We start from the raw sequence: 26,329 nt of genomic DNA on the forward strand, positions 1-26,329 counted from the left end.
ACCTTCAGGTTAAAGTGCTGCTTCCTCACCATCTTTCCCCTCAGACTCTTTCTTCCTACAGAGTGCTGCTTTGCCATGCTATGGTTCTGGCCCATTCGGCAATTCTATACTCCACAGCATGGAATTCAGCATGCACAGACTAGTATACATTTTTGGAAATTGCACAAAGAATGAACGTGCACACAGCATTTCTAATAAATGAATGGGGATCTCCAGAAGATAGGGAAAAATATTTTCATGTCCAGCTTTGTATGGGACCAGAAAACTGCTCTTCTTTCCCCTGAACAACAGGGAGCTTTCTAGAGAACAAGTGCATGTATGTCAGATGTTGAGAGCAGCTGACATTCCCATGAAAGGCTGGCAAAATGAAACTGTGGCAACTGTAGGGACAGGAAGGCTCCAGTTATTTCAATTTATCAGTGTGCAGAACAAAAACACATTAATCACATCCCATTAAGTATTGTGTAGCAAGCTAAAACTAAGCGATCAGAGCTGCAGAACATGCAAATTCTTTGGAGCTCATATATGCACAGATGGGATTATGAAGACCAGCCATCCATTTTACTGTACTCTTGTATTTTTAGAACACATATACTTATTGCAAATATAAAAGAACATTCAACATCAGCTCACGTTAAATTCAGATTGATGGACGATTGCTAAGCATATTTATGTCCAAATAGATACCCAAACAAGATTGACAATTATAAGTTACATATTCAAATGTAGAAAGGGCAGTTAAGATCTTCAGAGAATGCAGCAATGGATGGTGGGTATTTATCCTTCCAACTTTGAAGTACAAGTCTATTTTCAACCACAGGCATCCAGTTGGCCACTGTGAGAAAAGGATGTTGCACTAGATGGGCCATCGGCCTGATCCAGCAAGCTGCTCTTACGTTCATAACGGCCCACAGGATCTATTTTCCTTGTCTATCCATTAATTCCATGTTGCAGGAATGTAATTTAAAAGGCCTTTTCCAAAACAAAGTTAATATGAACAACCATTTCTGTTGAAAAAAGACACTACAGGACATGCCCACATCATGAGGCATTATCAGCATTACATCATACACAGCTGTAACACAAATCTGGCAGTCCCCTAGATCATGGGTGGTCAGACTTAAATGTTGAGGAAGTATCAAAAGGGAAGGGCTACAGGTCAGAAGTAGACTACTAGTTTTGCATTCCAGAAGTCCCAGTTTAAGCTCTGCCACCTCCAAGTAAGGCTTTGGTTTTTTTTAACAGAACTCTTAAGATCTACTAACCAGAGGCAGGTGCAAAAGACATAGGTTAGAATTAAAGAACAGGCCACCTCTGAAAACATTCAGAGCTGAAGAATGAGTTTCCCATATCTAAAGTGAACTGAGCTCACAGCCCTTTCATACAAAAATCCACTCCTGGTTACCTTTCTTCATTTCAGCAGTCTAATTTAGGCAGGAAAAGTATTTTGGCTGTTGCAATCCTTAAACGGTTAGGGAGCCATGAGTGCCTACAGACTTACTGAAAACCACACTGATATCTACCAGCAGATCCCAAACTACGTTCAGCCCACTCCAACCCTAGAATAATCCACTGCCTTCAACATATACTTGTACAGGAAAATTCATTAACAATGTACACACGCATGCATGCATACGTACTGAGGCTCCTTAAATACTATTAATAAAATGCATGGAACTGCAATCTCCCTCCTCCAAAACCAATTAATTCACCGGGTTCCAGAGGGATCGGCGCCCAACCATGCTTAGTGTCAAAGCAAATGTGCGCGGCCCCTAATATGGACTTTTAATTCTAGCGCTGGAAAACTACTCTGAATTAATATCCTAGATAATCACCCAGAATATTCCCCCTACCTGGACACTTTTATACCTAGGCTAATGCCACCTTGCTCCACGACAGCTCCAGGCCCCAAAACCTACAGACACCCCACACCCAATATAACCCCGCTTCGCCTCGTACCAAAGCAGCTTTATCCAAGATCTACATACAATTCCCATGGCCAACATCTCAACCAAGCCATATTTACATTCTACTTGTAAAATCCAGTTATGTCTCCAGCCGATCCCTCACATCCACACTCCCCCCACCCTCAACATACCTTCTTCCCACACAAAACTCGATTTAAGCAGCTAAACAGAGTCCTCCCCTCCCCCGAACTTCTCCTTCCTCCACAGTGTAGTTTGTGATCCCCCTCTTTAAAAAAAAATCCAGACCTCCCCTCATTAACCTCGTTAAGACTTCTCCATTTATAGCACTCGTCGGATCACAAAAATCTCCCCCCTCCAACTTGCCTCGTCCGAGAATGCCCCAGGCCCAGACCCCTCTCTCGCACCCACCGCGGAAAAGACCCCCCACCCCCGCTCCAAACTCACCCGATACGGAACAGCAGCGGACCCGCCAAAGCCATGGGCATTCGGTGAAAGCGATGCCTAGCCCCACACCAGTAAAAGACGCTGCTCAGGGCCCTGCAAGAAGAAGCGGCGAAGGTTACTACCAGCGCTCGAATCCGCAGCAGCCAGCCCAGCCAAGCCATGCTCTGCGGAGGCAGCGCGGCAAGCAGCAGACCCGCCCCCCTTGCCTTTAAAACACCCCTCCCGCCTAGGGCATAACGTGGTCTAAACCCGCCCCCTTGGAACGCCGTTTTTTCCGAGTCGGAGCGCGGTAGTAGTAGCAGCTTCCTGCTTGGGATGCAGTGCCTCCCTTAGGGGTCTTACCGTAAATGCCAGAGGTGGTCGTGGGGGCCTATCGGTATGTGTATGAAATTGGTAAATCCAAAAACCAAGCGTCGGGCTTATTAATCGCGTTATCATCATTGTTAAAATATGTGACGGTAAGTATGTCAGTCTTTATAAATGTGCAGTAAAAATGTTAAAACATATCCGTCTCAGCAATGGTGAACCTTTTTCCTGATGATTCTACCGTATAATAAATCTACAGTCTTGGCCTTCTTCATTCAACCTGGTACTCTCCAGATTTTTGGACTACAATTCCCACCAGCTGCAGCTAGCACGGCTAATGGTCTGGGATGATGGGAGTTGTAGTCCAATGGCGTTTGGCGCACATCAGGCTAGAGAACCCCTGCTCTCCACTCCTTAGGATCCATCCCCAAGGTAACAGCAATATACACTCAATTAAAAACATGGAACAGCTATATCATAAAACCAAGAACCAGAAAGAGTGCAACAAAATGGCGTAAGGACAGCTGATTATCTTCTACTGTTCCCAAATGCCCTCTGAAATAGCAGGTTGAACCTGCTTGCCCCAGCCTCTTTAATTAGGGTATTTCTCCTAGTAAATACACTTGTTGCAGGGCAACTGCATTTTCCCAGCTGTCAGAGAGCAATATAATATTTCCTACTTATTGACTGCATTTTCCCCACTCCACAGTAGGGCAGTGGTTCCCAAATTTGACTGACATTGCTGATGATCACTTAATCATTTTTCTGCCTGTTGAATTCTAATGCACTGTGCTAGAACCTATATGATTTTAATTGTATTTTTATTGCTTTTATTTTTATATTGCATTTTGTATTATATATTTCATTGAATTCAAATTGCAATGTAATAAAATACAATATAAGAAATAAAAGAAGCAATAAAATACAATTAAATTCAGTAAGAATATTTAATGTGGACATGCCACGAACCACCAGAATGAAGCTCATGGACCACAGTCTGGGAACCCCTACACTAGTGTATTTGTTTCTGTTCTGAAGTGCAGTGTGTGAACTGTGATACCTGTTCCATAGTGCCACTAACATCAAATTCCCCACTCCCATTTTATGAGCATTTACAATTGCACTGGCAATTAAAGTACTACCATTAAAATACTACCATGCACAGGCAACTTGGAGACTGCTTTCTGCTGCACAATTTCAGATGCTGAATTGTCTTTTTAAAAAGAGAGTGTTCCCCCCCCCCAAACACCTGTGAGGTTACTCACTGCACTAATTCCAAGACATGTGCATGTTTACAGAGAGTGTCGTCTTAATAGGATTCACTCTAAAATAAATATGCTTTGTTTTTTAAAGTATTTTCTCCCCAAGGTTGTTGCACACTCCACACTCCACACCCCCAGTGCTGAAGCATATGTTTACTTTTGTTTAAATACACATCCATACACTGGTGAACGTTATGTTCCATATTCAGTGCATGAGAGCATGATATTATACTACTGGTGATGAAGTGGGGTAGTACTTCTATAGCATTTTCAAAACAGCCTTTTTTAATGCCTACAAAGATGTCAGTAATATTAACATAATGTGGTTATCTGTGCTTCAAAACTGTTCCAATCCTTTAATTTAATAGAATCATAGAATAGTAGAGTTGGGCCTATTAGGCCATCAAGTCCAACCCCCTGCTCAATGCAGGAATCCAAATCAATTTTAAGCAATTTGAGCTTCCTTATGATATCAGGAACACATTTAAATTATGGGGAACTTTTTATTATTATTAATATTCTTTGTAGTACTTTTTGTGTCTATTATAATCCTTATACATTCAGATGATGAGTCACTGAAGTTGGTAATAAATATTTTACAATAGAGGGAATGAAGATTAGGGACTTTTTCAGATTCTTTTTTAAAATACAATATTTTTTTTGAGAGTGTGATATTTACTGTTGGCCTTAATCCAATCCTAGCAGAATAGCCATGTCCTACACAGCAGATGTGGAAGGAATAGCCTTGCTACATCATGAGGATAGTCACCATTGGTTTTGTCACTTTATTTTTTTTAATCAGGTTCACAAAATAGCAGACCACTGCTCCAGGGACCTTTTGGTTTTTTTACAAGTTTTATTTTATTTTTAACGCACTGCATTAACATTCATTTACTTGGGTATAACCGTAGAGGAGAATTCAGCTTCTAAGTGATGTGTGTGTGTGTGTGTACGTGCGCACGTGGAATGTTACCTACTTATTCCTATCTCTGTTTTCCTCTTCTTTTGCTGAACTCTTACCTTGTCTTCCTATTTCCTCAGTCTCAGAGCTGCCTGCTCACAGGTTTAGGGAATGACCAGACAAAAAAGGCAGCTTCATGAATCATGCCTTAGAATAACCTTCCCCAACCTGGTGCCCTTCAACTGTTTTGGACTGCAACTCCCATCAGCCCCAGAGGCCCAATCAGTCAGTCATGCTGGCTAGAGTTGATAGGCATGTAGTCCAAAACAAGTGGAAGGCACCAGCTGGGGGGTGGCTGTCCTAAAAGGCAGATTCTTTCACATTCTTATTAAGAGACTGGGATGAGAGGAACTTCCTGTCGTGCCTAATGGTAGGGCTGGCTCTCAGCAGATCTAAAACCACTTTGTTAGCTTGTGGAGGAAAATATCAAAACCAAAGAAACATAATTTAAGAACTTCTTGCAGACAGAAAAATCCCTATGCTATAGGGATGACTGGAGGTGTTCCTTGAGAGTTGTTCTAGCCTGAGCCTCCAGATGGTGCAACAATACAGCAGCAGTAAAGTTTTTTTCCTGTCTTCATGAGCAAGCAAGTATTCACACTATTTTTAAAAATACTGTTTATGTTGGGTTTGTTTTTGTGATGCAGGTTCTTTAATACCAATTATGAGCAGGTTTGTTCCCAGGAAGCCATTCTAGGAACTGAGTTGCTTCCTGGAAACCAAATTTGTTCAGAGCTGTCTGCAAGGGTGGGGTTTGATTGTGCATGTGCTGGTTTTCACTGATATCTCAGAAAAGATGCACAACAGGGTGCAATGGTGGGAGGGAAGTAGTCAGGCTTAATTAATGATTTTCTGAAGAAACACTTGCAAGATTTTATGTTTCTTCAGGATCACCTTAATTTGTGGCTCACATTCCACTTTTCACCTTCATTTTGTTTCATTCTATTTTGTTGTAATCTACTCTATGCTTTTTTCTATGGTAAACCTGTCTGTTACTATGGCAACACAGATATCATAGAGATGGCTTTAGAGTTTAAATGACATCCATACAAGGCATAGGGTAATTAAGGATTTTGGGAACGGGGAGGTGACACATAAAATATTAGCCTCTGAACCTGTGTGTAATATATTAGGCTATGAACACACTAGCCACCAGAGCAAAGTGTTTCCATTAGCCACACCTGGAGGGGGAACAGGTTGATCTGCCAATCAGTTACGAAATCTCTTTGAATCTGAATTTTTAAAAAATGTACTCAAGCTGCTCCCGCCAGGCTTTCCAGAAAAAAGGGGCGGGGTTTGACTAGCATCATATGCCCTGTTTTCAGAAAAGAGAGGTGGAGAAGCACTAGAACCAGCAGAACAGTGAGTGTGTTTCTACCCTTACAACCAGTGCTTTTTTTGGTGACTGATACAGAGTACTGGCACCTATTTTTTGTTGCCCGTGGCAACTGTTGTGTGAGCCACCCAGGCACTGTTTATAAAATATGAATACTGGCACCTAGTTTTTACCAAAATACTGATTTCCACAGTACAATGTCTCGACTAGTGTGGTATCCTGTGTACATGTGTGTAAGAAGAAGCGACTTAAGTGAGCAACCAGAAATAGATTTAACACTTGGTTGGTTAAATGTTTCATAACTCATCCACTCAGTTCCTTCACTTCTCCTCCCCCCCCCCCAAATATATACTCCAGGCCAGTTCTTCCCTCCAGTAATGGCCGATATTCATCCTGCTGTCCCACTTGAGCTGCCCAATTTCCCTGCTTTTTAAAGTTTGATAGAAATATCTGTTGGCTGTAGGTACTTTCTTAAACTGCAAGGGTTTATTTGCCTATTATTGAATACATATATATTGACTTCCACTGCAAGTCAAATATCTAACTGCAACAAAATCAACGAGCCATATCTTCTCTGCCCTCAGGCAAGACTGGATTATTACCAATACTGCAAGTTAAGCACATTCCTGGAGGGACTGTCTGAATGATGAGGGGAAAATGCACCCTAAGCTTTTAGTATGTTGTTATATACCTTCAAGTCGATTACAACTTATGGCGACCCTACAAATCAGCGACCTCCAATAGCATCTCTCATGAACTACGTCTTCTCCTTATGTCTCCAAAGCATGATAACCTCAGTTTCATCATTTTAGCTTCTAGTGACAGTTCTGGTTTAATTTGTTCTAACACCCAGTTATTTGTCTTTTTCGCAGTCCATGGTATGCACAAAGCTCTCCGCCAGCACCACATTTCAAATGAGTTGATTTTTCTCTTATCCACCTTTTTCACTGTCCAACTTTCACATCCATACATAGAGATCGGGAATACCATGGTCTGAATGATCCTGACTTTGGTGTTCAGTGATACATCTTTGCATTTGAGGACCTTTTCTAGTTCTCTCATAGCTGCCCTCCCCAGTCCTAGACTTCTCCTGATTTCTTGATTATTGTCTCCATTTTGGTTAATGACTGTGCCGAGGTATTGTCATTGTCAACTTTAATGTTACATAAATCTTCTGTTGTCATTACTTTAAGTCTTTTTGATGTTCAGCTGTAGTCCTGCTTTTGTGCTTTCCTCTTGAACTTTCATCAGCATTTGTTTCAAAATCATTACTGGTTTCTGCTAGTAGTATGGTATCGTCTACATATCTTAAATTATTGATATTTCTCCCTCCAGTTTTCACACCTCCTTCATCTTGTTCCAATCCCGCTTTCCGTATGATATGTTCTTTGTACAGATTAAACAAATAGGGTGATAAAATACACCCCGTCTCACACCCTTTTCTGTTGGGAACCAGTTGGTTTCTCCATATTCTGTCCTTACAGTAGCCTCTTGTCCAGAGTACAGGTTGCACATCAGGACAATCAGATGCTGTGGCATCCCTATTTCTTTTAAAGCATTCCATAGTTTTTCATGATCTACACAGTCAAAGGCTTTGCTGTAATCTATAAAGCACAGGGTGATTTTCTTCTGAAATTCCTTTGTCCGTTCCTTTATCCAACGTATGTTTGCGATATGATCTCTGGTGCCTCTTACCTTTCTAAACACAGCTTGGACGTCTGGCATTTCTCGCTCCATATATGGTAAGAGCCTTTGTTGCAGAACTGAGATATTGTATTGTACTGACCTACAAATTTGTGAAAAAGCAAACACAATTTGGGTTGGTCTTTCACAGTCCAATCCACTTCCTGTGTAGCTTGGAAGAATTTGGTAGCATGTGCCTCTGAGCGTATGGTGAGTGGTGGCAACACCTGCAATCAGCCCAGATAATAGAAACAAGACATGTGCTGTGCTGATCTTGCTTTACAAGGGAGGAAGCAACATTATTAAAACAGTTCAGATAGTCACTTTAAATATGTCTGTATTACTTTGCAATGTTAGTGAAGTTTCCTATAGGAAATCATTTTCTTTTGCTTCTATTTCTGTGAATATGTGAAGTACAGCAACACTTCGCAAAATTTACACTAAAAAAACTCCAAAAATAATTTTGGAATAATGGCACTGACTATACTGCAAAATAGTCTCCAGTGGACATGAGGAGTGTCTCAGTTTGCACAAGATAAAACAGTGGGAGGTGAAATATATTCTTGCAAAATTCTAGGTGTGCTCTATGTTTTTATTGACCGTGCCCACCTTGCCTTAAATGAAGTGGTTTAAACATAGCAAGATGAAAACATGCATCTTGGGCAGGCTAAGTTTGTTTTTTCTAACAGCTAGAGTCATTGCTTAAGTAGCAACATATGGTAATCAGTCTGGTATTACATCAAACTGCACTTTCAGATTCAACTGTTAATGCACCCAAAATAGAAATAGAACATAACCTCCAATTTGAAACACAAAAGGCTGTCTTCACCATCATATGACATTGACCAATAAAAAGGCTTTGAAATTAGTAAAGATAAATTTGACACAGATTTCTAGGATGAATAATGAGGGAAATAAAAATTTCTAGATTAGATTTTCTGTGGAAACAGTAGTAACACAGGAATGAAGCAAAGTAAGAAGAAAACTGTAGTGCATTGGCCCTCCAGGCTTGCCATACCAGGAACTGCTGAGTCAGCCCCAGGCTGTGGTGGTTTTAGTCCAGGCCTGCCTTACAAGCAGCACCATGCTGTGGGCCTTGTTCTCTGTTTATAATTAGTTATAGTAAAGTTCTTGTTGTTTAGATCATCTGTGTGGCCTCTTCCTTCTTGATACTTTTCACTGGCAACGAGGATGGGATCTACTGAGGCACACAGAGTGTTTCTTCATGTATTAGAGGCTGAAAGGGAGTTTCTCCTTAGACTGGATTAGGACATCAGCTTGGGCCTTGTGGAAACCACTGCAAAACACTCCAGGTCAGTGTGTATCTTGTGGAATATGACCAGCCAAGGGCATCATGAAGAATTTAACCCTGCATGTCCCAGCAAGTGGGAAAGTTATGCAGCCAGGCTGGAGTTTTACTTAGTAGCAGATGGCATTATAGAGTCAGAGAGGAAGCGTGCTGTGTTACTCAGTGTCTGTGGGGCAGACACTTTTGATTTAGCCCAGGCCCTCGTAGCACCAGCAAAACTTGCTAATATATCTTATGAGGATATCCTGAATGCTTTACAAGGACATTTCTCTCCAAAACTGTCTGAAATGGCATGTAATTCTTTCTACAAACGAAATCAGGGCTCAACGGAGAGTGTGTCACTGTTTGTTGCTGAACATAGACGCATGGCAAAACACTGCAATTTGAGGAGATGCTGTGTGATCATCTGGTCTGTGGGTTGCATGATGAGGGCCTGCAAAAGGACAGCTCTCATTCAATACTGCATTAGAGGAAGCTCTGACTACAGAAGCAGCAGCAGCAAGCACCCGAGAAATGCGCTTGGCAAAAAACTCATCCTGTTCAGAAATCCAGCTGGCTAAAGATTCAAATCAACAACTTCTAGAGATCCACAGGCTGCAGTGCAAATGCTCATCAACCAGAGTAGGTGCTGCAGGACCTCCGAGATCCAGACAAGTTTCTCCAGTGAAATGTAAGAGCTGTGGCGGATCCCATGAATGCCGTGCCTGCTGTTTCAGAGGTGCACAGTGTCAGTATTGTCAAAAAGTTGGGCATATTGAGCGAGTATGCCAAGCCAAAGTAGAAGCAGCCGCCCCCAGAAGTGCGGTGGAAGGGAAAACACCATCAAGGACACAAAGCAGTGCCACACACACTATACAGAAGTTTTCTACATATGACAACGCAGAGGAGGTGATTAACCACATCAAGCCAGGGTTTCAGTACTCCACCAATGTGAGGAAGGTGAAGGTGACAGTCACCATCCAGGGCACTCCATGCACCATGGAAGTTGATTTGGGCTCAGGTTATACTATCATCTCATCAGAAACCTACCAGCAAATATTTCCTTTTGGGGGCCCACAAATTGTCCCTTTCTGCTCCAAACTTACTGATTACCAGGAAAATAAGGTTCCAATAAAGGGCGTCTGTGAAGTTGAGGTGCATGACCAAACTTTCCATGGAACTTTACAGTTATTGGTTGCTCAAGGGCATTGCACCAGTCTCTTTGGGTTAGACTGGTTTGAGCCATTGGGCATTGCTTTCACAGGGGTCCACCAGATTGGTGAATAATTATGGGATAGCATCCTAAATTATTTCAAAGCTGTTTTTGATAAAGGTCTTGGGAAATATAAGGGGCCTCCTATTTCGTTGTTCTTGGATCCTACTGTGGCCCCCATCCATATGAAACCCCATCGTGTTCCGTTTACACTGCGAGCAAAGATTGATGCTGAACTTGATCGCCTCATAGAGCAAGGCATCTTGGAGCCAGTGACACACACTACATGGAAGACACCCATTGTCACTCCATTGAAGGCCAATGGCGACATTCGTATTTGTGGTGACTACAAGTGCACTATCAATAAAGCCCTGCATCAGCATCCATATCCAATCCCAGTGGTGAGTCATCTTGACATCACTTTCACAAGGAAAAGTTTTTGCAAAGTTTGACCTGGCCCAGGCCTATCAGCAACTGTCTGTGGATGATGCTACTGCCGATGCTCAGACTATCACCACTCATCGTGGAGCGTTCAGAGTAAAATGCCTCCAGTTTGGTGTTTCTGTGGCCCCTGGAATTTTTCAGAGCTTAATGGAGGACATTCTCAAAGGAGTATCTGGTGCCATACCATATTTTGATGATGTCTTGGTTGCCGGCAACTCCATTGCTGAACTTGCCTCATAGGTGTGGGAGCTGAGAGCGATGAAACAGCATAGAAGACGGCTTCAGTGCAGATGGAGGCGAACTCCTGATGGATGCAATTATGCACTGGTAAGTGCCTACACTAAGCTGTATTTAGAGGCAGTGAGAGCAGCAAAGAAGCAACACTTTGCTGCCACCATTAAATCATCTATCTGCCATCCAGCGGAGCTTTTTAATATAGTCCGAGGGCTATTACATTCTGGCCCTACGGACATGGTGGAGTCATCGCAGGCGCGCTGTAATGAATTTGCTAGGCACTTCCAGGATAAAATCCCTTGCATCCGCCAGGACTTAGACTCCAAGGTTGTAGCAGTAGAATCGAACGAGGTGTCCAGCGCACAGTCTTGTCCTAATTTTTTGGATGAGTTTCAGTTAGTACAGCTTGAGGACGTTGACAAGGTGCTTGGACTGGTGCATGTGACCACTTCTAAGTTGGATCCTTGCCCTTCTTGGCTAATAAAAGCTAGCAGGAATGGAACAGCCGGCTGGGCCAGGGCAGTGATTAACGCTTCACTGCGGGAAGGAGTGGTCCCTGACCTCTTGAAAGAGGCGATTATAAGACCACTCCTGAAGAAAACGTCCCTGGACCCGGAAAACCTTAACAACTACAGGCCAGTAGCTAATGTTCCATTCCTTGGCAAGGTCCTGGAACGAGTGGTTGCCAACCAGCTCCAGACACTCTTGGATGACACCGATTATCTGAATCCATTTCAGTCGGGTTTTAGACCCGGTTTCGGCACGGAGACAGCCTTGGTCGCCCTGTATGATGACCTCTGTCGGGAGACAGACGGGGAGTGTGACCCTGTTGATTCTCCTTGATCTCTCAGCGGCTTTTGATACCATCGACCATGGTATCCTTCTGGGACGACTCACTGATTTGGGAGTGGAGAAGATGGCGGCAGAGACGGACGCTCGGTAGGGAGCTCCGCGTTTCAGCTCTTAAAAAACCTTCAGATGCCATTATTCCACCTACTACATTGCCATCTATCTGCCTGTTTACCTGTCTGCATGTCATCACGGACTGGCTATTGTTGTCTACCTGCATGGCTGGGGACCTTGGCTCTGCTGCTGCTCGCTGTTGTCGCTGATGTCGTTGCGGGGCGTGCTGCCTGGGCCGGCCTCGTTTTTGTTGTTGGTGCCGCCTGTGTGCGTTGTTGCTGCTGTTGGGCTGTGCTGTGCTGCTGCCGGCCCGTTGTCGCCGTTGCTACCGTGGCTTTGCTGCCTGGTTGCGGTCGTGCCGCCCTTGGGACGCCATTGCTGCAGCCGGATCCGCCGCGTCATCACCGTCGCTGCCCGCCCGTGTGTTGCCGCTTCTGTCGCTGCGGACTGTGCTGCTGCCCGTCGCTGGCTCGCCCGGTTGTGTTGCCGCCCAGAACATCGTTGTCCGTGCTGTTGCTGCTGCCGTTCCCGCCGCCGCTTTTTCGTTGCGGCCTATCGCGCCGGGGCCTCTGGTGCTGTTGTTGCCGTTGCAACCTCTCTCGCCGGGCTTGCTGCTGCCATCTGCTGGTCGTTCTTGGTGCGGCGGGACGCGGCTGCTGTGACTGTTGCTGCTGCTCTGCCATTGTTGGATCGCTTCGGGTCCGTTCTGTCGCTGCTGGGCTACCATCGCAGCGGCTCTTGCTGCTGCTGCCCGCTATTACTGTGGAGCGGGGCTTGGACGCTGGTGTGGAAGGATATTGTGCTGGGTTGACTGGAGTGTGTATGGATACATGGATGTGTGGATGTGTGACTGAGATATAATTTTTAATTATATTGATTTTAACTGTATTTTATTTTGTTTTATTTTTGTTATTTATCACTTGGGGGTGAGTTTATGGTCTATTATTGTTTTAGACTGGGTGGCCTGTTGATTGGCGGGCAGGGATAGAGTATGTGCAAGTCAGGAGGGGATGTGACAGGGGAGGTGAGGGGCCAAGTCATTGAAAGACTGGGCGGCAGGCGCTGGAAAGGTGCTGTAGGCAGACCACGCCAGCATAGGGGAACAGGGGGTAGATGCATTATACCCATCCCCTGTTCCGGGTCTGCCCAAAACCAGACGATAACTGGGGGACGCAAGGTTCCTACCGACCTTCGTCTGCTGTTGTGCAATGCCAGGTCTGTGGTACAAAAAACTTCACTAATCCACGACATGATCTTGGATGAGTGTGCAGACCTGGCATGTATTACAGAGACTTGGCTGGATGAGGCCTCTGCACCCATTCTCGAGGCCATGTGTCCGCCAGGTTTCCGCTGCGCACAGCAGCCGAGGGTGGGCAGGCGGGGAGGGGGTGTGGCAGTCATTTACCGGGAGTCCTTAGTTTTTGCCAGATCTCCTCTCCATAGGACCAAGTTTGTTGACTGCATGTACTGGAGGTTGGGCCCGAAGGGCAGTTTAGGGATCCTGCTGGTGTACCGCCCACCCCGCTGCACAGCAGACTCCCTGGCCGAGGTGCTGGAGGTGGTCTCGGCTGTACGGGCGTTGTCCCCAGAATTGTTAGTGCTGGGTGACTTCAACGTGCATGCCGGGACCACTCTCACTGGAGCCCCTCGGGATTTCCTGGAAACCATGGCTTCCTGGGAACTGCACCTCAGTAATACTGGGCCCACCCATGTAGCCGGTCATGCTCTCGACCATGTATTTGTCCTGGGAGAGGAGAAAAGTGCTCTGAAGTTGGGAGTGGTTCTTTCCACTCCTGTGTCATGGTCAGATCACCATCTGATAAACATGGACTTCACGCTGCCACACCCTCTCCGCAGGGGTGATGGACCTATTAGAATGGTCTGCCCCAGGCGCCTGATGGATCCTGATGGATTCCTGACTGCGCTAGGGGAACTGGAACCTGCTGAAGGTTGCCCGGTTGAAACCCTGGTGATGGAGTGGAATGGAAAGATCACCGGGGCGTTAGACCGGGTGGCTCCAAAACGTCCTCTCCCCCTGAATAGAACTCAGTTAGCACCGTGGTATACACCACGGCTGCGTATTCTGAGACAGGAGGTGAGACGACTAGAACGCCGGTGGCGGAAATCCCGCTCCGAAGGTGTCCGGACACAAGTTAGAGCAGCAGTAACTGCCTACCAAGTGGCAATAAGGACAGAAAAGAAGGCTTTCTTTACTGCCTCTATTGCGTCTGCAGAGTGCTGTCCCAGGAGGTTGTTCCAAGTGGTCCGAAGCCTGGTCGGTCCAGTTGCTCAGGAACCCTTGGAACAGTCAAAAGTCAAAAGTGACACTTTGGCTAAGCACTTTGCTGATAAAATCGAACACATACGGAGCTCGATCCCGTGTGCCGTGGATACAGTGAATGAATCGGAGTTGACCGGTTGCATGCCGGTATGCTGGGATCATTTTCAGCCTCTCTCTTCTGAGGATGTGGACAAGGTGCTCTCGACTGTAAGGCCTACCACCTGTCTAACTGACCCTTGCCCATCGTGGCTCATCATGAGATGCAGAGAGAAGTTGGGTGAGGGGATCAAGGCGGTGGTAAACGCATCCTTGAAAGAGGGTGTGATGCCATCAGCCCTCAAGGAGGCAATTGTAAAGCCCATCTTAAAGAAGCCCTCCTTGGATCCCCAAGTTTTTAGTAACTTTCGCCCAATTTCGAATTTACCATTCTTGGGCAAGGTCATTAAGCGAGTGGTGGCCAATCAGTTGTCGACACACTTGGATGAAACGGATTACTTAGATCCATACCAATCGGGCTTCAGGACTGGTCACGGAACTGAAACAGCCTTGGTCGCTCTGGTAGATGATATGAGGAGGGCATTAGATAGGGGAGAATTTACCTTCCTTGTCCTCCTCGATCTCTCAGCGGCTTTTGATACTGTCGACCGCAGTATCCTTTTATATCGCCTAGAGGGATTGGGAATAGGAGGCACTGTATTACGGTGGTTCCGCTCCTTTCTCTCTGATGGGTACCAACAGGTGGCATTGGGGGAGGAGGTTTCAGACCCTTGGCCTCTCAATTGTGGTGTGCCACAGGGTTCTATCCTCTCTCCCATGCTATTTAACATCTATATGAAGCCGCTGGGGGCAATCATCAGGAGATTTGGGCTGCAGTGTCACCAATATGCGGATGACACTCAGCTCTATCTCTCATTTAAATCTTCACCAGAGTTGGCTGTGGAGACCGTGTCCAAGTGCCTGGAGTCCGTGAGTGGATGGATGGGAAGGAATAGGCTGAAACTGAACCCCAACAAGACCGAGGTACTGCTCGTGGGGGACAAGAGAAGGTTGGGAACCGTTGACCTGAAGTTCAATGGGGTGAGTTTACCCCTAAAGGACCAGGTCCGCAGCCTCGGGGTTGTACTTGATTCCAAGCTGTCCATGGAGGCTCAGATTTCGGCTGTGAGCCAGGCAGCTTGGTACCAACTACACCTTATACGTAGGCTGCAACCCTACCTTCCTGTTCATCAGCTCCTACTGGTAGTACATGCCCTGGTCACCTCTCGATTAGATTACTGTAATGTGCTCTACGTGGGGTTACCCTTGAAAACGGTCCAGAAACTACAACTTATTCAAAATGCGGCGGCTCGATTACTCACAAACAGTCGTCACTGGGACCACATCACGCCAGTGTTGTTTGATCTACACTGGCTTCCAGTTGTTTTCCGGGCCCAATTCAAGGTGTTGGTTTTAACCTTTAAATCCCTACACGGTCTCGGCCCAGTTTATCTAAAGGAGCGCCTACAACGCCACCAATCATGCTGCCTGACAAGATCAGCCACACAAGACCTTCTCTCAGTCCCGCCAACCAAAGCAGCTAGGTTGGCGGGCACTAGAGAGAAGGCCTTTTCAGTGGCGGCCCCCACCCTCTGGAACTCCCTCCCACAAGATCTTCGGCACATCTCTTCCCTGAATATGTTCCGCAAGGCCTTAAAGACCTGGCTTTTTCAGCAGGCTTTCGGGACTTCTGGGGAGGCTTGATATTCTTCTGTTTTAAATGCCTCCTATTATGTATTGTTTGCTCTTATAATTTATATATTTCACTGTATTTTTATATTGTATTCTGCCATATTTATTGTATGTACGTCGCCTAGAGTGGCCATTGGCCAGATAGGCGACACATAAATTAAATTTATTATTATTATTATTATTATTACTGTATGGCAATGGTTCCGCTCCTACCTGGTGGGTCGTCTCCAGAGGGTAGTGCTTGGGGAGCATTGCTCGGCACCCTGGGATCTCCAGTATGGGGTCCCGCAGGGGTCAATTCTGTCCCCCATGCTTTTTAATATCTACATGAAGCCACTCGGTGAGGTCATTATGAGCTTTGGAGTGCGTTGCCATCAATATGCTGATGACACGCAGCTCTGTTTCTCCTTTTCATCTTCTTCAGGTGAGTCTGCCGACGTGCTGAACCGATGTCTGGCTGCGACAATGCACTGGATGAGAGCTAACAAACTGAGGCTTAATCCAGACAAGACTGAGATGCTGCTGGTGGGTGGTTCCCCTGACAGGATGGGGGATGTTCGACATGTTCTGGAGGGGGTTGCACTCCCCCTGAAGGAACAGGTTCGTAGCTTGGGAGTTCTTTTAGATCCATCCCTGTCACTTGAGGCTCAGATAGCCTCGGTGGTGCGGGGTGCTTTTTACCAACTTCGGCTGGTGGCCCAGCTACGCCCCTATCTGGACAGAGGGAACCTTGCTTCAGTAGTTCATGCACTGGTAACCTCGAAATTAGATTACTGCAATGCGCTCTACGTGGGGCTGCCTATGAAGACGGTTCGGAAACTGCAGCTTGTGCAGAATGCGGTGGCCAGACTGCTCACGGGGACCAGACGGTTTGACCACATAACACCAATTCTGGCTCGCTTGCACTGGCGGCCTATCTGTTTCCGGGCCCGGTTCAAAGTGCTGGTTTTGACCTATAAAGCCTTACACGGCACAGGACCACAGTACCTGTTGGAACGCCTCCCCCGTTACGAACCTGCCCGTACACTACGTTCATCATCAAAGACCCTCCTCCGAGTTCCCACTCATAGGGAAGCTCGGAGGGTGGCGACGCGGAAAAAGGCTTTTTCTGTGGTGGCCCCCGAACTGTGGAATGATCTCCCAGAGGAGATACGCCTGGCGCCAATGTTACTATCTTTTCGGCGCCAGGTTAAAACTTTTCTATTCGCCCAGGCTTTTTAACATGCTTTTAACATGCTCTTAACTTGCTTGTATGTGTGGATATTGTTTTAATTTTTAACACTTTAAATTTTTAATGTGTTTATATTATAGGTTTATTGTACTTCTGATGTTTCTTGTCTTGGGAACCGCCCAGAGAGCTTCGGCTATGGGGCGGTCTATAAGTTTAATGAAATAAATAAAAATAAATAATGTACTGCACTGTTTTGCTGTTGCTGGTCTCTGGGTCAAGCATGAGAAATGTGTATTTGGTGTTTCCCAAATTGAATTCCTTGGCTACAGTATTGATGCCGCTGGCATTTAGCCTACCCTGGAAAAATGTAGAGCAATTCATGAAACTCCAGTGCCTCGTAATAAACAGGAACTCGAAGCCTTCTTGGGACTCCTGAATTTCTATTGCGCCTTCTTGAAACATAAGGCTACAGTGGCAGAACCATTGCATTGCCTTCTTGACAAGCATGCTGCATGGAAGTGGACAGCCCGGCATGATAAGGCTTTCCATGATGTAAAACACCTGTTATCGTCTGACATTGTCTTGGTGCACTATGATGAACAGAAGCCCTTGTTTCTCATGTGTGATGCATCTTCATATGGTATTGGAGCTGTCCTGAGCCACCAACTTGAGGACTCTCGTGAGGTGCCTATCACCTTCTACTCCAGAACAATGTCTTCAACAGAAAGGACTTATGCCCAAATTGATAAAGAGGCCCTGGCTATTGTGGCTAGCGTAAAAAAAATCCATGACTATGTCTATGGTCGACCATTCACTATTGCTACTGACCATAAGCCGTTATTGGGATTGTTTGCCCCTAACCAGCAGGTGCCTCAAATATTATATCCACGCATGTTGCAGTGGGCGATTTTCCTGAACGCATACAATTACACATTGCAATATCGGCCTGGTAGGAGCATTGCCCATGCTGATGCTTTGATCTGCCTCCCTCTCCCTTCTGCTGGGGTTGATGAAACCCTTCTGCTGGATGTGCTGTTATTAGAGTCGTTACCAGAACCACTCCTCCATGCTGGGAATATTGCTACTTCATCGTCTAAGGACCCAGTTCTTGCCCATGTTCTCAACTGGGTGTGGAGGGGATGGCCATTAGGGAAGCTTGAGGAGAAATTCAGACCATTTGTATCCAAACAACATGAACTATCAATGCACAAGGAAGGCCTCCTGTGGGGAAACAGAGTTGTCATTCCTACTGTGTTGAGACATCGGATGTTGGAGGCCCTACATATGGAACACCTTGGTATAGTGCGAATGAAGGCGCTGGGACGCAGCTATGTATGGTGGCCCAAGATAGACAGCAAGATTGAAGAATGCATCAAGAGATGTGAGAAGTGTCAGGTTTCAAGACCAGCTCCACCACATGCCCCAGAGAAGGTGAGAAGTTCTTAGAACGCTGGAACAACAGCAGCAAAGAGAAGTGGAGGTGGAAGAGCAACAGCATGTGGTAGCAGAAGAGGAGGCTGCTTTGGAGAGGAACAGCGAAGTGGAGGAAACTCCATGGGAAAGGGTGACAGGAGCAGAAGAGCTAGAAGATACCCTTCACCAGTGGAACTGTGGAACCTCTTTCAACCACTCAAGGATGAGACTGGAGGACAACCTGTGGTGGAAGAATTACTGGAGACCCCATGTGACAATGAGCAAGAGGCTGAAGCTCAATCAAGCAGGGGCAATGAAACCACGCCCCACAACAAGAAAAGAAGAGTACTAGTAGTGGGAGACTCCCTAGCTGCGAGGGATCGAAACCCAAATATGCCGAGAAGATCCGTGGACTCGCCAGGTATGCTGTCTTACCAGGAGGACGGATTAGAGATGTGACGGAAGGGTTGCCATCATTCATCAAGCCCACTGACCGGTATCCCTTTCTCCTCATCCATGTGGGAACAAATGATACTGCCAAACGGAGCTATGAAGAAATCACATCAGACTGTGAAGCTCTGGGAAGGAAACTCAAGGACTTTGGGGCCTAGATAGTTTTTTCATCCATCCTTCCAGTACTTAGAAGAGGAGTAGAAAGGGAAAGGGAAATACTCCATGTGAATGAATGGCTACGAAGGTGGTGCCGATGTGAGAGATTTGTATTCTGGGACCGTGGGCTATGCTTCCTGGAAGATGGAATGCTGGCAAGTGATGGGTTGCATCTCACAAGGACTGGGAAGAATGTGTTTGGCCACAGCATGGAGAAGTTCATCAGGAGGGCTTTAAACTGAATCCTAAGGGGGAGGGAGATGTAAACTTGGTGGTAATGACTGATGAAGGCTTGTGCACAGTAATGGGAACAGAGAGATCGGCTCTAAATTTCCTTGTAACAGCCCTCAGAAAAAAGTAGTAAGGAAGCCAAGCCATAAATCACATGACCTTCGATGTCTGTATACTAATGCGCAGAGCATGGGAAACAAGCAGGATGAACTTGAATTCTTAATACAGGAGGGCAATTATGACTTGATAGGTATAACTGAAACTTGGTGGGATGACTCCTATGAGTGGAATACAGCAATTGAAGGATATAACTTGTTCAAAAAGAACAGATGGAATAAAAAGGGAAGTGGAGTCACACTATGTGTTAAAAATATATATCCTTGCACGGTATTTTCTGCTAAATTCATCTCGCAATTACTATATGGTGCCCAGATAAGTGTCTATGGCAGCTATACCTCCTTTGAAGCTATTCAAACCAAGTTTCTAAGGAACATATTGGGTACCCCCCCATGTGTCCTGAACACCAAATTATGCCTTGAAGCTGGTCTGACTACTATCGAGGCTCACATATGGGTGCTCAAATTTAGGTACTGTCTAAAACTGATTTTTGCACCAGTCGGTTTGGCTCCCCTCGTGCTATCGGATAACTATCAGTCAAAATGGAAGAAATCCTTACTTACTAAACTCGCCGTTCTAGGTTTCTCCCCCTCAACCACCCTAGCGTTAGGCTTCTCCCAAGTAAAGTCGGCTATTACGCAGAGAATACTTGATATGGAATTCCAAAACCTCCTGTCTCTTGCTGGTCTTAGCCCTGATCTTAACCTTTATCCTAAGCTTTTTACCCCAACGCATTATCTGGACCTCCTCCATATACCCAGACTCAGGAAAGGATTCACACTGGCCAAACATAATGTCCTACCATCTGCACTTTTAGAGGGTAGGTATCAAAAAATCCCATTTGCTGAGCATCACTGTCCATGCGATACTGGTGCTGTAGAGACTGTAAGTCATGTTTTATTAGAATGCTCTTTTTATCACGACCTTCGTAGTTGGTTTATTACCCCTATCCTACAGATGTTTCCGGGTAGGGATGTTGCTTTTTACGTAGAATACCTTCTACCTGATTAAAAAAAACCTAGTAATATCCAAGGTCGCAAGCTTCTGTGATGCAGCGATTAAACTCCGAAAAGAGCTGACAAATCAACGATCATTGCAATTTGAAGCATGTTTTTAGACTGTGTTTATATGCTGATTAGCATACAAGTATTGCACTGTTAATTCCTTTTATGATGTTTTTATATTTTGTACTGTGATTTCTGCTGGTCATTGACTGTAATAAAATCAGTCAATCAATCAATATATCCCTGCACAGAAATTGAGGAAGATGAGCTTGGTAGCTTCACCGAGAGTATCTGGATTAAAATTAATGGGGCAAGTAATAAAAGGAATGTGGTGCTTGGAGTCTACTACCAACCACTCAATCAAGGAGAAGACGAGAATGTAACTTTTGAAAAGCAAATTGCCAATGTTTCGAGGAGTCATGATGTAGTAGTAATGGGGGACTTCAATTATCCCGATATCTGTTGGGAGACAAATTCTGCCAAACGTGGCCCCTCCAAGAAATTTCTGACTTGTGTTGGAGATAACTTTCTCCTATAGAAAGTGGAGGAAGCAACCAGAGGATCAGCTATCCTGGACTTGATTCTAACCAATAGAGATGATTTGGTGGATGAAGTGGCAGTTACGGGAACTCTGGGGGAAAGTGACTACACCATACTTGAATCTGTGATTTGAACAGAAGCAAAAGCTGAGAGTAGCCATACGTGTACCCTGGACTTCAGGAAAGCTGATTTCAATAAAGTCAGAACAATTGTAAGTATGGTTCCATGGCAAGACACCCTAATGAGAAAAGGAGTCCAAGATGGGTGGGAGTTTCTAAAAAACGAAATTCTAAAAGCACAATGGCAAGCAATTCCAACAAGGAAAAAAGGGGGGAAACAGCAGAAGAAGCCAATGTGGCTACACAAAAAGCTTAGAGATGACCTGAAAACAAAAAAGGACACATTCAGGAAGTGGAAAGAAGGTCAGGCCACAAAGGAAGAGTACAGGCAGGTATCACGGAATTGCAGGGATGTTGTCAGGAAGGCTAAAGCTGAGAATGAGCTGAGGTTAGCGAGGGATGCTAAAAGCAACAAAAAAGCTTTCTTCATGTACTTCCATAGTAAAAGACAGAGAAAAGAAATGGTGGTACAGCTACTCAATGAGGAAGGCAAAATAACAGATGACAAAGAAAAGGCAGAAATGCTCAATTCCTACTTTGGCTCAGTCTTCTCCCAAAAAAGGGTCTATGACCCTCCCGGGAAACACGAAGTAGGATTGGAGCTGGAGCTTGACAGACAAACGGTCAAGGAATACCTAATCACTTTGAATGAGTTCAAATTGGCAGCGCCCAATAAACTGCATCCTAGAGTATTGAAGGAACTGGCTGAAGAACTCTCAGAACCGCTGTCTATTATCTTTGCGAAATTGTGGAGTACTGGTGAAGTGCCGAATGACTGGAGGAGAGCTAATGTTGTCCCTATCTTCAAAAAGGCCAAAAGGAGGAACCGGAGAACTACAGACCAGTCAGCCTAACATCAATCCCTGGAAAAACTCTGGAGTAGATTATAAAGCAATCAATCTGTAAGCACCTTGAAAACAATGCAGTGATTACTAGGAGCCAACATAGATTTATGAAAAACAAATCCTGCCAAACTAATCATATCTCATTTTTTGATCGGGTAACCTCCCTTGTAGACTGTGGGAATGCTGTGGACATAGTATATCTCAACTTCAGCAAAGCTTTTGATAAAGTGCCCCATGATATTCTGATTAGCAAGCTAGCTAAATGTGGGCTGGATGGAACAACTATCAGGTGGATCCACAGTTGGCTCCAGAATCGTACCCAAAGAGTGCTTATCAATGGTTCCTTCTCAAACTGGGCGGAAGTAACGAGTGGGGTACCATGGGGCTCAGTCCTGGGCCCAGTGCTCTTCAACATTTTTATTAATGACTTGGATGAGGAGGTACAGAGCATGCTTATCAAATTTGCAGATGATACAAAAATGGGGGGCATAGCTTATACCGTGGAAGATAGAAACAAAATTCAAAGGGACCTTGATAGGCTAGATCATTGGGCTGAAAACAACAGAATGAAATTCAACAGGGATACATGCAAAGTTTTATACTTCGGAAAAAGAAACCAAATGCACAGTTATAAGATGGGGGATACTTGGCTCAGCAAGACGACATGTGAGAAGGATCTTGGGAGTTGTCATTGATCACAACCTGAGCCAACAGTGTGAAGTGGCTGCAAAAAACGCAAATGCTATATTAGGCTGCGTCAACAGAAGTATAGTTTCCAAATCGCACGAAATACTAGTTCCCCTCTATTCAGCACTGGTTAGGCCTCATCTTGAATACTGCGTCCAGTTCTGGTCTCTGCACTTCAAGAAGGATGCAGACAAACTGGAACAGGTTCAGAGGAGGGCAACATGGATGATCAGGAGACTGGAAACAAAGCCCTATGAGGAGAGACTAAAAGAACTGGGCATGTTTAGCCTTGAGAAGAGAAGACTGAGGGGAGATATGATAGCACTCTTCAAGTACATGAAAGGTTGCCACACAGAGGAGGGCCAGGATCTCTTCTCGATTGTCCCAGAGTGCAGGACACAGAATACTGGGCTCAAGTTGCAGGAAACCAGATTTCGACTGGACATCAGGAAAAACTTCCTAACTGTTAGAGCCATACAACAATGGAACCAATTACCTAGAGAGGTAGTTGTCATGGCCCCGTCGGAGGACTCATCAGACGAGGATGACTCGGGAGTAACAACAGCAGACCTAGAAGGAGAAACGGAGGAAACTCCTGAGAACCCAGCTCCTTCTTCCCCTCAGCTGCAGAGCACCCCAGACACAGCTGAAGCCCTTCAGCCAGACGCAGACAGTGAACAGGATACTTCCCCCTCACCTGCAGAACGTAGACAACAGAAGGTCAGGTAGGAGAGGGGCAGGCCTGTCCACTTAAGGCCAAAACGCTGATGGCTCACACCTGCTGACAAACCTGCTCCTTAAAAGACAAACCTTGGCCTCAGCTTGTTGCTGACTACAACGTCAGGCATGGCTTTGTGTGTTTCCAGATTCCCTGAACCTTATCTTGGACTGATCCCTTGGCAATTGAACCCGGACCTCTACTGACCTCGCTTCTGGACTTCTGGCTTGGCATGTAAGCTTGGAAAGGGCCTTGCCCTTATTACGCTTCATCCTTGTTAGCCTGGCAGATTTATGACGAGGCTGCCAGCTAAGAACTTTCCCGCCCTGGTAAATGCCCAGGAATTTCCAGCCCCTGCCTGCACTGCTGTCTCGGTGCAGAGCTGACAGTAGTGGGCTCTCTGACACTGGAGACATTCAAGAGGCAGCTGGACAGCTACCTGTCGGGAATGCTTTGATTTGGATTCCTGCATTGAGCAGGGGGTTGGACTTGATGGCCTTATAGGCCCCTTTCAACTCTACTATTCTATGATTCTATGAGCCCAAATTGTGTTTGCTTTTTCACAAATTTGTAGGCCAGTACAATATCTCAGAGAGGTGGTCAGGTCTCCTGCTCCCCTGGTGCATTCACTAGAACTGCCCAATTTCCCTGTTTTTTAAAGTTTGATAGAAATATCTGTTGGCTATAGTTACTTTCTTAAACCACAAGGTTTTTGCCTATTAGTGAATTATATAATGCAGGAAGAAAAATCACATTTTTAAGCATTAAAGAAGGCTTGTTCTTTAGCCACAATGATGAATTATTCTTCCGCTTAGGCCCCATCTGCTCTATACATGGCTCACATTCACACTATACATTTATTCCACTATTATTCCATTTTTAAAAGTCATGGCTTCCCCCAAAGAATTCTGGGAAGGGTAGTTTATGAAGGGTGCTGACAGTTGTTAGGAGAGCCCTAGTCCTCTCACAGAGTTACAGTTGTCAGAGTGGTTAACAGTCAGGCTACATTCAGACATGGGGTTTATTGCACTTCTGTACTGATTTCTAATGTTTCTTTCACACTGCAGTACTTGTTGCATTATGGAACTGTGGTTTTTTGATCAATATACCATGTCACAGTAAATGTTGTTCACACCAGTGGACGTGGTATGAAATAACAATGAATGTCAGTGGACATGTCGCTACTCCCCCACCCTTTCAGCACATGCACATTTCTGCTTCCCCTTGAGATTCCCTCATAAAAATGGTGGGAAAGAACCATATGCTGGTATACTGTGCCAAATTTAGTGGCTTTACACCTGTGATTTTCTGGGTTAATGGGGTTGCAAACAGATGTTTTCTGGAAGCAATTAATATGGAAATGAGCGCTAAATGTCCACTAGATTCTGCTAGATTTCCAGAAGTGGCTTTTACATCATGTGAAAGATTAAATAAAATACAGAAATTATCAGGTAAGGAAACATCAGGAAAACAGAATAAACTGCCATCTGAATGCAGCCCCAGTCATTCTCCCCAGAAAACTCTGGCAATTGTAGCTCTGTGAGGGGAATAGGAGTCTTTTAACAACTCTCAGCACCATTCCCAAACTACTCTTCCCAAGATTCTTTGGGGGAAGCCATGACTGTTTTAAGTGGAATAATAGTGGAATAAATGTAGTCCATTTAAAGCATTATTAACAGTCATGGATTCTCCCAAAGCATCTTGGGAATGGTGGCTTGTTTGGGGTGCTATTGTTAGAAGACCCCTCTTCCCCTTACAGAGCTACAGTTCTCAGAGTTCCCAGGGAAGAGGGATTGTTAAACCACTCTGGGAATTATAGCTCTCTGAGGGGAAGAGGAGTCTCCTAACAACTCTTAGCACCCTTAGCAAGCGAAGAATGTTTTGGGAGAAGTCATGATTGTTCAAAGTGGTATAATACTGCTTTAAATGAACCTTTAAAAAAACAAAAACCTTTCCTTATGATATTTTCTTGTGTAACAACTGTGGCAGGGACTATGCATTTTCCAAGTCCTCGAAAGTGCCATGTTTTGTACTTAAGAAAATGTATACTTCTCCCAGATAAAACAACAGAGAATCTTGAGACTACAAGGTTTTTGTATTGCCCCAGCAGACTAATACAAAAATTCCCTCCGACAGCGAAGACTTTGCTACTGCAATTGCTTTATGGAATGTGGCAACATGTGTCAGGGAGTATCATTGCCCCATCCTTTTAGTACAGTGAGTGACAAATAACACAACAGCCCAATCATGCCCGATCATGCATTATTTTGTGAGCTTGCTTTTTAAATTATTTGGTGGCTTGAGCTCACTTATTGTGTGACCCCAATACTGGAGGATTCGGCCAGCAATGCTTTTTTAAAAGGGGACAAGGATCAGCACCAAGGCTAGCCACCACCCAGTCTTGCAATTTTTAAAAAAAATAGTTTTCTAAAACACCATTTGGAGCTGTTTGCTCCCCCTGTCTAGGACTTCAATACGTATATTCAGCAAAGCTTTTTCTGAAGCCAAGCTACTCTTCTGCCCCATCCATCATGTACAGCCATTATACTGTCACTGGATCAGGACTTGGGAGAATATTGTGCAAAGAATGACATGTGGAGACGTGCCTTGGTTGGTGGTGCAGAAAGTTGAAAACAAAACAGCATGGCTATATCTTTTATATCCTGCAAGGTATTATTCCTGTGATCTCTAATTCCTAGCTAATGCCCCCTCACCCTTTGCAATCTTCCCTGTTAGAATGCAGAATCCTATGAAAAGATGCCCTCAGTACTGTAGCTCCAAGAAAGTCCTGTTCCTTTAAGAGGTGGGAAAGAAGGCTGTTGCTGCGGAAACCAGTATATACATGACAGCCTCGCTGTGGGAGG

General features: G+C 45.1%; 2 protein-coding genes across 7 annotated transcripts in view; one reads left to right on the forward strand and one right to left on the reverse strand.

Annotated features, from left to right (window-relative positions):
* LOC133376678 (probable hydrolase PNKD) overlaps positions 1 to 2,566 on the reverse strand; it is a 55,142-nt gene extending 52,576 nt beyond the window's left edge. Inside the window, exon 1 of the mRNA XM_061609280.1 lies at positions 2,373 to 2,566. Coding sequence (XP_061465264.1) covers positions 2,373 to 2,533 — 161 coding nt within the window. The 5' untranslated portion in view covers positions 2,534 to 2,566. The remainder of the gene's footprint in view (positions 1 to 2,372) is intronic.
* CATIP (ciliogenesis associated TTC17 interacting protein) overlaps positions 1 to 26,329 on the forward strand; it is an 85,125-nt gene that overhangs the window by 30,638 nt on the left and 28,158 nt on the right. The window contains exon 1 of one of the 6 annotated variants that reach the window (XM_061609276.1): positions 2,635 to 2,830. The exons of 2 other annotated variants lie outside the window; for them this stretch is intronic. In XM_061609276.1, the coding sequence (XP_061465260.1) occupies positions 2,720 to 2,830 (111 nt within the window). In that variant the 5' untranslated portion in view covers positions 2,635 to 2,719. Of the gene's footprint in view, positions 1 to 2,634; positions 2,831 to 5,199; positions 5,489 to 9,128; positions 9,234 to 26,329 lie in introns of those variants that run through there. 3 more of the 6 variants (XM_061609278.1, XM_061609277.1, XM_061609279.1) reach the window with 3 other exon arrangements.

Source organism: Rhineura floridana, chromosome 2 (genome assembly GCF_030035675.1).
Source record: "Rhineura floridana isolate rRhiFlo1 chromosome 2, rRhiFlo1.hap2, whole genome shotgun sequence".
Classification (NCBI taxonomy): Eukaryota; Metazoa; Chordata; class Lepidosauria; order Squamata; family Rhineuridae; genus Rhineura; species Rhineura floridana.